At 41.6% G+C, this 12,546-nt stretch overlaps 1 protein-coding gene across 2 annotated transcripts in view; it reads right to left on the bottom strand.

Annotated features, from left to right (window-relative positions):
- PAXBP1 (PAX3 and PAX7 binding protein 1) overlaps positions 1 to 11,269 on the bottom strand; it is a 33,535-nt gene extending 22,266 nt beyond the window's left edge. For both annotated transcript variants that reach the window (XR_013967201.1, XM_080809741.1), the window contains exons 1-7: positions 10,558 to 11,269; positions 8,969 to 9,097; positions 4,373 to 4,549; positions 3,027 to 3,248; positions 2,363 to 2,466; positions 781 to 998; positions 53 to 242 (exon numbers count right to left, since the gene is read on the bottom strand). Coding sequence is in view for 1 of the 2 variants with exons in the window: in XM_080809741.1 (XP_080665867.1) it covers positions 53 to 242; positions 781 to 998; positions 2,363 to 2,466; positions 3,027 to 3,248; positions 4,373 to 4,549; positions 8,969 to 9,097; positions 10,558 to 10,906 (1,389 nt within the window). In the remaining variant the exon portion in view is untranslated. The remainder of the gene's footprint in view (positions 1 to 52; positions 243 to 780; positions 999 to 2,362; positions 2,467 to 3,026; positions 3,249 to 4,372; positions 4,550 to 8,968; positions 9,098 to 10,557) is intronic.
- Between the last annotated feature and the right edge of the window lie 1,277 nt (positions 11,270 to 12,546).

Below are 12,546 nucleotides of genomic sequence, written 5' to 3'. Positions count from 1 at the left end.
GACCTCCCTAATTTTGCCTTAGTCAAAGAGATTAATATTTTTGCATTCTTACCTTTTCACTGAAACACTCAAGCAAGTCTTGGACATACCCTCGCATTTCTTGCAAAAATTTATACCGTTCACCAATACCCCCAGAAGACCCTTCTAATCTTTCAATAGCCCTGGTAGAGTCCACTCGGCTTTGCAGATGTTTCTCATGCTGCTGTCGATTTGTTTTGTGCAGTTCTTTCATGGAGTCCAACCTTAAGAACACAAAAGGATAAATATAACACATTTACATCCAAAAATCAATGCTGTCAGGACTCTTGCAATATTATAATAATGCACTTAGTTCCACTATTAGAATTTAATACTTGGGAGTGCCATCTTTTCATCTGTACTGCTTTTTTGTCAAAAAAAAAAAAAATAGAAAAAGGAAAAAGAAAAAGAAAAAAAAAAGCAGTTTACAGGCTTCATATAAAGTTATTTGGTGTGCTAACCAAAATCTGTTTTGCTTTTCCCCCCATATCTTGACTACACTTTTCAGAGTCCAAGAGGTACGAACTCAGAACTGTCTTCAACAAGATCATGGAGTGGCATTTTTTATAACTTTTCGAGGCTTCCACAGAAGTAATCCAAGAAGGTAGCAGAACAAAGTATGAAGTCATCTTCTGTTTAGCTTTTGAAGATGGGCCAGTGAATCTTCTTTGCCGATATTCTGCATCTGCTACCCCAGACTACATGTTGCCTGAGGGAACAGAAAGCTAGAGGACAGGTCTTTAAGAAGTTGATCTGCCCTACCTGTCTTTAAGCTGTTTCTTTACCAAATCAATAGTAACGGGAGTCATCTCATTACTGGGAGTTTTGAAAGGGACTGTATTATCTGTTTTTTGAGATTTGGCATCAGATGATCCATAGGCAGTATAACTATAAGGAATGCCATAGGAGGAACCATAAGGCATCGTCTGGTAAGTGTTCTGGTAGTACATATTCACTTCAGTGGGCTGACTTGATTGAACCTAGAAAAAGAAATGGGATAAATGTGAATTGGGGTTAAAAAAAAAACCAGCAAAAATTATACCATTTTCCAAATACTATGTTAATTAAAATAAATAGATGCAGAGCTCTTCAGAATCAATTAAAGGTAGGGCCGGATGAACATTCTAACTCTAATGGGATGACTAGATTCATTTCTTTTTTTTTTTTTCTTTTTTTATTTCTTTTCAGCGTAACAGAATTCATTGTTTATGCACCACACCCAGTGCTCCATGCAATCCGTGCCCTCCCTAATACCCACCACCTGGCTCCCCCAACCTCCCACCCCCCCGCCCCTTCAAAACCCTGACTAGATTCATTTCTAATTATTTTCAGGAAAACATAATATCAAAGAAGTTTAGAGTTGAAAGGGACATAAAGAATAATCCGAGGCCACCATGTTATCAACGGAAGAGAACAAATGACTTGTTGAAAGTAGAGAATAAATAGATAGCAGAGACTAGAGAATGCCATCTAAGTACCCTATTTTCTTAACGTAAACCAAACATGCACAAAATTCTGTGTCAAAACACCAGTAACAAAAATAGTTTACATTTATGCAACATTTCCACTGTTCTACTTAATTCTATAAAGCAAATTGTTTTAACTATTAAGGAAAAGACTTTTCATCTACGGTTAAGTTTTCGTATCAGAGAACTCCACCTTCCACAAAATAATTTCTAAAGTCAGAAATAATAAGCTCTACAGAAAAGAAAGATTTCATCTGAACAGTGGTTCTCAAGTTCAGTGTGCATCAGGATGACTTGGGAGTGGTGGCTGTGTACCCCCACCCAGTTTCTCAGTCACTGATCTCAAGAGGGTGAGAATTTGCATTTCTAACAAACTCCCAGCTGCTGCTGCTGCTAGTGGTTGAAGGGCCACTCTGAGAAACACTGATGTACACAACCAGAAATCTTTCCATCATTCTTTTTTTTTAAGATTTTATTTATTTATTTGACAGAGAGAGAAATCACAAGTAGCAGAGAGGCAGGCAGAGAAAGAGGGGGAAGCAGGCTCCCCACTGAGCAGAGAGCCATAGGGCTGGATCCCATAGGGCTGGATCCCGGGACCTTGAGATCATGACCTGAGCCGAAAGCAGAGGCTTAATCCTCTAAGCCACCCGGGCGCCCCAATTTTTCCATCATTCTGGCTATAAAAAGCAAAAGGTAATACAGTTTCTTTTAAAAGCTTATTGGAATTCAACTTTATGTGATTATCTTAATTACATTAGTTGAATGAATGTCAAAGATTCAATTCAACGTGCAATATGTTTTTAACTCAACGAAACAGGCAATAAAGGTTTTTCCTTTACTTTTTAATTTTTGAAGTGCAATCCTGCAGTTCTTACCTGAGGGATATTAATTCCTTTTCTTATTTGCTCCTGTTCCCATCGGCTGAGCTCTTCATCTTGTTCTCCAGTTACTAAAGCATCATCATCACTCCCCTCGATGCCTGCAGTCATGGCAGCGAAGAAAATTAAATATCAGAAAAGCAGGGAAGGAAGAGATGCTATCCTGACACTTCACAAAGATTAAGCAAACTACTGGTATTCATTCAGTCTTCCTAAAACGTCAATCATGAGCTCCTCGCCTTTGATACTGCTGACTTTGTTTGTCTTAGCCAAGGTATCCCTTGAAGCAAAAGGCTAAGTATTACATAATCTTAAAACTTTAGGAGGGTTTCCTAATCTGTGAGTTTGACATCAAATCGACAAAGGGAAGAACAAAACCTAAAGGCTTCTAAAGAATGTTAAGCTGATTACATAAATTTATGCATGTAAAGTGCTTAACACAACACTGCCTACTCAGGAAGTGCTCAATAAACATTCGCTATCACAGTCGAGCTTTGGCTTTAAAAAAAATTCCGGTAGGACACTTGTACCCAAGCAAAAACAGTCTTCAAACATTAAACGTAGTTAAGTAAATGTGGGTACTTTCTGTTTGACTCTATTTAATAGCAAATCATATTCAACAGAAATGCAACAGGCTTATTATCTTATCAAATCAAGTTACCTATTTCCTCAGCGATTTTTTGTCTTTGTGACTTTTCCTTCACAGAAAAAACTATGCGGCGCTTCTCATCATCATCTTCATCATCGCTGGCATCATTCTCGTCTTCTCTAACAAGGCGGCCTTTACCAGGCTCATTATCATGAGGAGTGAAATCTCCTAATTCTCGGGCCATTTGGCGCTTCTTCCTTGCAGCATGTATAAAAGCTGCATCGGGAATTTCTCCTGGAAACATATGGCAAGGATTATGAAAGACGGAGATATTAAGGCATAACATTTCTAGTTTCTTGAAAATATGAAGGGTAAAATAATCTCAGCAAGAGAACCCTGTCGTAGGGATGGTCTAATGTTAGTTGCTGGTGCCCCCTTCCCAAACTGTGCCTGTAGTCCAACTAATTTACTTTTAATTTAGCTTAAATGGAAACTAGAAGTTGCTATAAGGACACTAAAAATATATATGTAATGGCAATATGTATGAGAAAGAGGGGAAGGGAAAATCCACCACAGCAACTTTAACTGTGATTTTTTTTCATTTTTCAGAAATAAACAAAAACAATCAAATCATATTACTGAACTAGAAAGTAAACAAAAAAGGTGCCCACGAACACACCTTCAAAAACCATTATAGCATGTTTCTGCTTCAAATAATCTTCAACTCAACTGTAAGCATACTGAATACATCACTCTGTACTTAATTTTGCCTCATATTAAAGCACAGTATGTTTTTTCCATGTTGTTTGGTATAAATACAATTTTTAATGGCCTAACAATATTCATGGACGAGATAAAGCATATCCTACTACATAATCAAAATGACCTTTCACCTACAGTAAAAATTAATGCCTCCCTACTTGTCTAACGTTATTTTAATAGCTTTGGAACTTCCCATCATGTAAACGCATCTTAATTTACTACGCTGTTCCTCCCCCGCTACACACTTTTATTGGAAAACTGGTCACCCAGTAAACAGATTTGCAAACTATTTCTTAGAAGTAAAAGGAAGAGTGTGGGGGCATAACACTAATAGCAATTACTTTTGCTTTTAGTAGATTTCTAAAAATTAAGTTTAAGTCTAAATCTGAAATACATTAAAAAAAAAACTTTAGTCCCATTTATCCATTGACTTAAAGCCCCACATTTGCTCTGATTAACAAAAGTGCCTGAGAATGAACCTAGAAAAAGTGGGAAGTTTCTAGTTCTTTCACTTTATTTGCAAAAGGAAACACCTGGGCTTCAAACAGGAATGTCATATGAAACACCACTTAGCTAATTCCTTCTTTCACCATCTTTCCACACGGCCCCTCCTTGAGGGCCTCCTTTCTTTCTGAGAAGTATCTGCAAGTACACACCTGGACGGAGAACGTTCAAAGAAGATAAAGCGTTTGAAAAGGCTCCACCAGCTTTCGGCTTTTCTTCCTCCTTCTCACTTTCCATATCCATTTCATCTTCACCGTGTTCACTGATGATCAGCCCATCTTCTTGACTGGTGTCCTTAACATGTCCTGTTTTGTCCAAAGGTGGTTCACCTACATTTGTGAAAAAAGCTATTAAAATATATTTAAAATAGAATGTATAAATTAAGTAGGCCTTCTTTTATTTGCTTATAGGCTTAATTTGTCCAAGTTTAAACTATTTTAATTATTTATAAAAAACTCAAACCACTGATGTACGAAAATGAAATATCCAATAATAGGCATTAATTGGGAAGTAAAAGTAATACAGGGATCAAAGGGGTGCATTGGAGGTTCTGCTCCATTTCAGTTTGAGTTCATTTTATCAAAATTTTATTAAATTTATCAAAATTAACTGTTTCTCCCCCTAAACTCCCACTGGTAACTGTCCATACCTCTTTGAAGCATTATTTCACTTAGTATCAGCATTTCATTAAACTCTAAGCCCCTTTGAGGCAGCTTTCTATCAAGAACAGTGTTTATGGACCACATAAACCTCTCTGTAATGAATACTTCAGGATTATCTTCATCATTCACAACCACTTGTCATCCACCACCCGAAAGGGTAAGACCCAAAAGCCACGTTTATACAATCCAACTCTGACCCCACTGCCATGACTGAATGTTCAAGCATGTTTTGTGACCAAAACAGAGACAACCTAATTCTCTTTCTGGGAACCTGGAACTGAGACAGCAAGACAAGTCAGAGACCAGGTGGCACTAAAAACAACCACATGTAAACCCAGAAGGGGGCTGCAGAGTGCCATATTCTGCCATCTGGACAGAGCGCTCCCTAATTCTGAGGCCTTTTACAAGACTAGTTGTAACACTGCTTTCCTGCCACTGTCACTGCGTTCCAGGAGGCATCACTGTAACTTTATGGAGCTTTACATCCTTGTGACTAAATAATCCTACTGCACCATCAGTCGCAGGCAAAAATCAAGAAAATCAAAGTGTTTTGCACCTTGGGCACTGAACCCGGCGCACAATAGACACAAAGAATATAATGAAATAGTACAAGTTTATTCTAAATATGATATTCTCTTGTTTCTCTAGTATGTTCCACTCCCAAAAAGCGTTTCAAAGATTCTCTATTCTTTTCAAACCATATTCCGTTCCCCTCAGTAGTAATCGAAGGGATAATACCACTTCCCCCCACACACACTTTATACTTTACTAAGACTTAGGTCATTATGTTTCAGGCTCCCCAGTTTCCTCATCTACCATCCTACCTCATTAGCCAAAGCCTTCCTTCTGAAGTGCATTCTGATGCTATGAGATTTAAAAATTCACCTTTCAGACAGATACGGTTAGATGGGAGTCAAAAACAACCCATTTCCTTCTACTCTAAACCCAAACTAAATCAATGGCTTTTAATAGAACTGTGAAAGGTCATATACATTCAGATAATGATTTCTGCATATTTTAAAAAGGCCAAGCAAATACATTTTACGATCAAACCCATACAAGTGCACAACATGGTTACAGTTGAATTTTTGTTAGTGGACACGTATTATCCTTCCAGATGTCTTTGTAAAGAGATACTAAATAACCTTTCTCTAGGCTCTCAGAGGACCCTCAATTTCTTCTACTACCAAATCAGGAAACTTACTCCCATGAACATTCTCTTTACCTTAAACTTGATCAGGCTCTCCCTCGTCTTTCTTCTGTCTACAAACACGGGTTTCTCCTTATCAAAAAACTTCTCTTTGATCCCAATGGTCCCTCTGGTGACTTTCCTCTACTACTCTCTCTGACAAACTTCTAGAAAGCAGTGTGGACCTGCTGCCTTCTACTTCATCACCAACTTGTGCCTCAACCTGGGCAAATAGCCTTTGATTTCTCTCAGTCCAAGCTCCCATACCAGCTAACCCAATGACTGAAGCTACAACAAATTCATACAATATTGTTGAGCAATTTAGCAAAAGATGTTCCTTCATCCAAACAGATAGAGCTTGGCTAGCGGACTTGTCTCTTCTGCCAGACATCTTCCTCCAGAAAGAAAACAATAGCAACACTGCCAACGGCCTCTCCTTGGTCCTTTCTTTTCGACTTTTCCGGTACTTTTTCATACAAATGAGCATCGTCATCTTGAAACTTCTCCTATCTCTTTTTTGGCCTTTATGATTTTATTTAGTAAATCCTCTTCTCTGAGCGTACACTTATTAAAGGTAGAAGTCTTTGTCACAGACAAAGGTCACAGGTCACAGAAGATCTCATAAATTCCAGACTCGCTTCAATTTCTAAGTGCTCCTTTCTCACTTCTCCTGACCTTTCCTGCACTATTATACTGCATGCAGTTGGTTTTCAAAAGATTTGGGGAAAAAAGCAGTTTCCTAGACTCTGAAATCATTGGTTCCCCTAAAAATACTCCTCTTCCTACCTGTCTTCCCTATTTCTATATATAATACAGCATTTTTCTCTGTCACTGTGTCACAAAAGTTCAAAGTCTGACTGTTTCTTTTAAATCCAACAGCTAAAGTATATATCAAGCCTAGCAATTTTTCCCTTGGAATGTTTTTCAAATAATCCTTTCTTTCTTCTCCCACACCCATAAGCGAACAGTTTTAACTCATCCAAAATTTCCCATTGAGTCAGGAAAAGCCTCAGTGTCACTCAACTAAGACCTTTTTAAACTCACTATTAATGGATCAAAGCTGGCCCTTGATTTTAAAACTGTTTTAGGCCTCCAATCTCTCCTTGTGCCAATCCATTCTGCACGTTAATACCAGGTTAAGGTTTCAAAAGGCATTTATCATGTCACCATCTTGGCAAGCCACCCAACAGCAACTCTAAACCCCTTACTGGATACTAAACATCCTTCACAACCTGTCAACAACGTACCTTTCACCCTAAACCTCTACTTCCTCTATAAATCATCCACTTTGATCTGACAGATGTACTTGCTCTTAACTTAGTCACTTTAAAATATGGTAATACACCCACTATCTTCCCTGTCCCATCTTTTGGAATTTAAATGATCAAAAATCCACTTTTATGGGGCGCCTGGGTGGCTCAGCGGGTTAAGCCTCCACCTTCAGCTCCGGTCATGATCTCAGGGTCTCTGCTGGGCAGGGAGCCTGCTTCCTCCTCTCTCTCTCTCTGCCTGCCTCTCTGCCTACTTCTGATCTCTCTCTGCCAAAAAAATAAATAAAATCTTAAAAAAAAAATCCACTTTCATATTCTACTTTATATATGACATTCCTTCTCCTGCCTCTAAAAAAAAAAAAAAAAATGCAGTTCCTCTTTAAACCATTCATTGGACATTTTGCCAAACACTGGGTCCAATTATACATTTAAGTGATACTGTCTCCAAAATTAGACTGTAAATTTGAGATGTAATGACATACTTTTTTACATTAAGCCTGAGGCTGAAAACCCGTGAAATAATAATTCTATCCTTAATTCTACAGAATAAAAAGATTGCCCTAAGACATTTGCATGAGAATAACTCAGACCACAGGATATTATAATGGATCCACTTCCCTCCAAGACAAATAACTCCTTAAAACTGTTAAGCTTCAGTTGTGAAAGGGTGTTGTGAAATGTCTGTACAATGTAGGCAGGAGCCTCACTCTGAGGAGTCGTCATCCATGTATCTGATAGGGCTGCTGAATGGGACAGTACTATCAAGAAACATTAAAACAAGGGCATTCCGGGACACCTGGGTGGCTCAGTTGGTTGAGCAGCTGCCTTCAGCTCAGGTCATGATCCCAGAGCCTTGGGTTCAAGTCCTGCATCAGGCTCCTTGCTCACAGGGAGCTTGCTTCTCTCTCTGCCTGCCACTCTGCCTGCTTGTGCTCTCTCTCTGAGAAATAAATAAAATCTTTAAAAAGAACAACAACAACAAAAAAAACCCCAAGGTGTTCCTCAAAGTTCTGCAAGAATTAAACTAACTGTGGAAATACCACCAAAGAACTGAACACCTGTCTATATAAAATCCAAGTACAGGAACTTACACAATACTATCTTAAACAGGAATAAATCTGGGTCTCAGGCTTAAGTGGGAAACTTCCTTTCTCTGGTTAATAGCAGTTTGAAGACTAGCAGGAAAATTGGAGGAAGATTCAGGTGTTACAGCAGAAACTTTCCAGTGGCAAGGACTCTGTCTTTTTTAAAAATGCATTTACTGGGATGGCCTGGGTGGCTCAGTCGGTTAAGCGTCTGCCTTCGGCTCAGGTCATGATCCCAGGCTCCTGAGATCGGGTCCCACATCAGGCTCCTTGTTCAATAGGGAAGCCTGCTTCTCTCCCTGCTTGTGCTTACCCTCTCTCTCTCTCTCTCTGACAAAAAAAAAAAAAAAAAAAAAGCATTTACTGTGCAACTGTATTAGATTAAATAACAAAACTGTATCAATACTCAATCTGGACCTTTGACAACAGCAGAATCAACTGAACAAGTTCATGATATATATAGCAAATCCATTCAATCAATCCCTGTGAAAAGAGCTTTCATTTTGTTATGTCAAAAGAATCCTATTAGTTTGGTACTTACTGTCTGTTGATGAGTTGAGTTCTGTTTTAATCTTCGATTTTTCAAGATCTTCTTTATATTCTTTCTTAAGTAACTTTACTATCTTTTTGCTGTAACTTGATTTCTTCACTTTGAAAACTTCTTCATTTTCTTAGAAAAGAAATTAAATGAAGTCTGTAGAAACCATTTCAGACAGTATCTTCCCTTCTAACTTTCACATGGGCTTATGTGCTTTTTGCATTCACCAAATGGATACTCATACACCCCAAAGCATTACATAATTTGAAATTATTCCAAATCTGTCACAGACTCTCAAAAGCTGTCCACTTCATAAATTAACCTCATATAATGCAAATTTGAGACTTTCTGAAAGGCATTAACACTTGTGACTACACAAAATTTTCCTATGTCCTGTTGTCTTCCTCAGGAGAAAAATAAAATCACTGAAAAAGTACTTAATTAGTTTATTATCAGAAAAAAAAAAAATCCAAAGTCAAAAGATGCTGGGTAAGAGAGCTGTCAAGTCTGAGTAAATCTATAACCAACACAACCTGACATATATTATTTCAAGACTAAGCTGAGAGCAAAGCCCTTTTCAAAATTAAGTTTTGATATGTATCCACTGTCTCTGATTTGAAAATTTTAAAGTCAAATGCAAACACTTTACCGAATAGTTTCTGCATCATCAAAAAAAAAAAAAAAATCTGGGGGGGGGGTCCTCTCAAACAAATAAGAAATAACAGAAGGTCAAAGAGAAACAGAAAGGCCCACCTTCCCGAAAAGATGAGAGAATCTTGCATCAAGATACAAGTGAGATATCCAAAAGTCTTTCTTTTTTTGTAGCATGCACTTAATTGGGTTACATACACATACAACTAGTCGGGAAGTTCGATTTAAGGCTCAAATATAATCAGAAATCCAAACCCATTGCAACCCGGCCTCTCGCACCCGACTGGATAAATTGCCTTCAATTTCTATTACACCGTCTCTTCATTGCCCAAAAATTAATGCGCGGAAAGCCGTACATCTGTACCTCTACTTATTTTCATGGAGAAATTGAGGCTCGGCGTTTGCAAGGGACTGGCCCAAGGTCACTCATAACCAGAGCTTCAACTCCGGGGATTCTGATCCCAGATTTAGGATTCCTCTTTACAAACCCAGCCTTCTTGGTCAAGGATGTGTGGACAGATCCCCCCAAAGGCGTGGACACAGTGACCTGCAGAGGACTCAGACCGTGCCAAGAGCAGACAGGGGATCCAACTCAAGTTCACCCTGAAACACGCCCGCCAGGAAAAAAGCAGGACAGGGGACACTGAATTCCCACTTGACAAACTCAGAACGACGGATCTGAGCTCCTGGCCCTCAGAGCAGGAAATGCACAGGAGGACGGTGAGGAGGAGGCGGTGGTTAAGAAAAGGCTGGTGGTGGCGCGGGAACGCGTCCTCCGCCAGGAGCAGAAGGCCGGAGGCGGGGAAAGATGTGCAGCAGGTCGGGCGCGAAGGGGCTCTGTTCCGGGCTGCGGGGGCTGGGCGTCCAGAGAATGCGGGGACTAAAAGTGGGGGCCCCAGGGTAGGGATGCTGGGGTCTGGGGTCCGAAGCGCGGCGGTTACCTTCCTCCTCGTCCTGGAAGCTGAGCAGGCTGGCGCGGGGTACCTCTTTGTTCTCTCGTGGCCTCTTGCGCGGCTTCAGCCCATTGCCGGGCTCCGCGCCGCCGGGGAAGCAGCCCCCGGCCTCAGCCCCGGAGCCCGGGGTCAGCGCGGAAGGCGGCAGCAGCCCGGGGCCCTGCAGCGACTCCCCCCCAGGGGCCCTGTCGCCGCCGCCGCCGCCAGAGCCCGGTTCTTCGCCGGTGCCCGGCGGCGGCAGCAACGGTGGCGGCTCCTGCTCCTCATCGCGCTCTCGCTCCTCCTCCTCCGAGTCATTCCGCTTGCGCACGTTCACTCGCCGGGCCTTTCGGAACATTCCCGCGGCTCGCACGGCGGTCTCACACCCGTTCCCACACCGCGGGCCCGGCGGCGGCAAGCTCGCGACGGCGCACGCGCGCACTCTGGGGCTCCAGCCGGGTCCCGTCTTCCCTCAGTCTACCGCGCACCAACGAGCGCGCATGCGCTCGCACCCTCACTACGTGGAGAGCTCTCCGTGCCTCTCGCGAGAACGTCAGCTTTTTGCGCTGTCCTCTGTCGGCGTGGAGGACTGTTGGCACGGAACTCTGGGACTCCGGTGCGATCCGACCGGTCACAAGGAGGATCATAGAGACGGAGAGGCGAGAGTGGGCTCGGTTGGCCCGCGGCCCACGGTGCTGCAGTGCGTCTTCCGCTCTTCTGCAGCGTAGTCGGTCACGAGAGGAAACCTCCCGCCAAGCTCTGGGAGGGGCAAAGAGAGCGGGAGGAGGAGGAGAGAGAAGAGGGAGAGGAGGGGGGCTGGAAAGGAGAGGAAAGAAGAGAGGGAAGGGGTGGAGGAGGAGCCAGAAAGAGAAACCAGGTTAGGTGAGTCAGAATAGGGTCCCAGGGTGGATAGTCTACCCCAAACTAAGTTGAGTTGTGCTATGGTAATAATTACTAACTCTCTCGAGTCACACTTCGTATTTCTGTATCTTTGTAGCTACAAAGCACTTTGAAAAGCATTGAATCCCACTTATGATAAATTGTTACCTGGCCTGGTGTTTTAGCCCCTTGCTCTGTTATGCGCAAAGCAAAAGTGTTTTAGCGTTTGGGAAAGAATGCGAAGTTTGCGAGCAGTTCTGAAACATAGCTAATTTCAGAAACGGAAGGGAAATTGGCTTGCATGAGTGGGACTGGTTGTGACGCATTTCAGCCTCGCGTCACAGATGTCACAGACGTCACAGTCCAAACTGGCAAGGCCCCATCAGGGTACCGGACTGTGAGGTTGAACTCACAGGCTTGCCCTTCGTATCCACAGACTTGAGGCCTTTTCCATCACGTGCGTGCGTATATGTGAATTCGTTTTCATGTCTCGAAATTCAAAAGGTGACAAAGGGCCTTCGTATAGTGAAAAGAGCCCACCCATCCCCAGAAGCTTTCCAGTAACGCAGGAATTAAAATCCTCACGATCCCCCTGACATACTCTATGAACATAAAAGCAAATAAGTGTATCTTTATGAGTTACCTTTTTACACATATGTAAACTGTGTTTTTAGTTTAATGTAAATTGAAGTTTGGTTCATGTCCATACATAAAGTTGGCTTTCTTTAACCCAGCTGCCTACTGATCTATTGTTGGAATGTACCATAATTTATTAAACCAGCCACATAAAAATTGATGATAAGGTTATTTCCCATCTTGCTATAATATTCAGTGCCACAATGAAAAGCTTTGGAAAATGGTCACACCTGGAGAATGAAACAATGGGAAGTACTAGATCCAAATGTGTGCATTTATATTTTTGCTCTTTATAGAATCTATGCTTGTGGAGGCCAAGAAAAACAAGGCTGTACCCACCTCAAGTCTAGCCTTGACATAAGTGCAGCTATCTTGGCCCCGGCAGCCATCTTAGGTCTCCGTGACCAGTAAATGACCCCTGGTTCCAGGAAGACTGACCAAAGTTTTCGAAAACAACAGGCCATACCAAAGACCAATCAGGAA

This window comes from Martes martes (genome assembly GCF_963455335.1).
Source record: "Martes martes genome assembly, chromosome: 1".
Classification (NCBI taxonomy): Eukaryota; Metazoa; Chordata; class Mammalia; order Carnivora; family Mustelidae; genus Martes; species Martes martes.
This window is presented reverse-complemented; position numbering and strand designations above follow the sequence as displayed.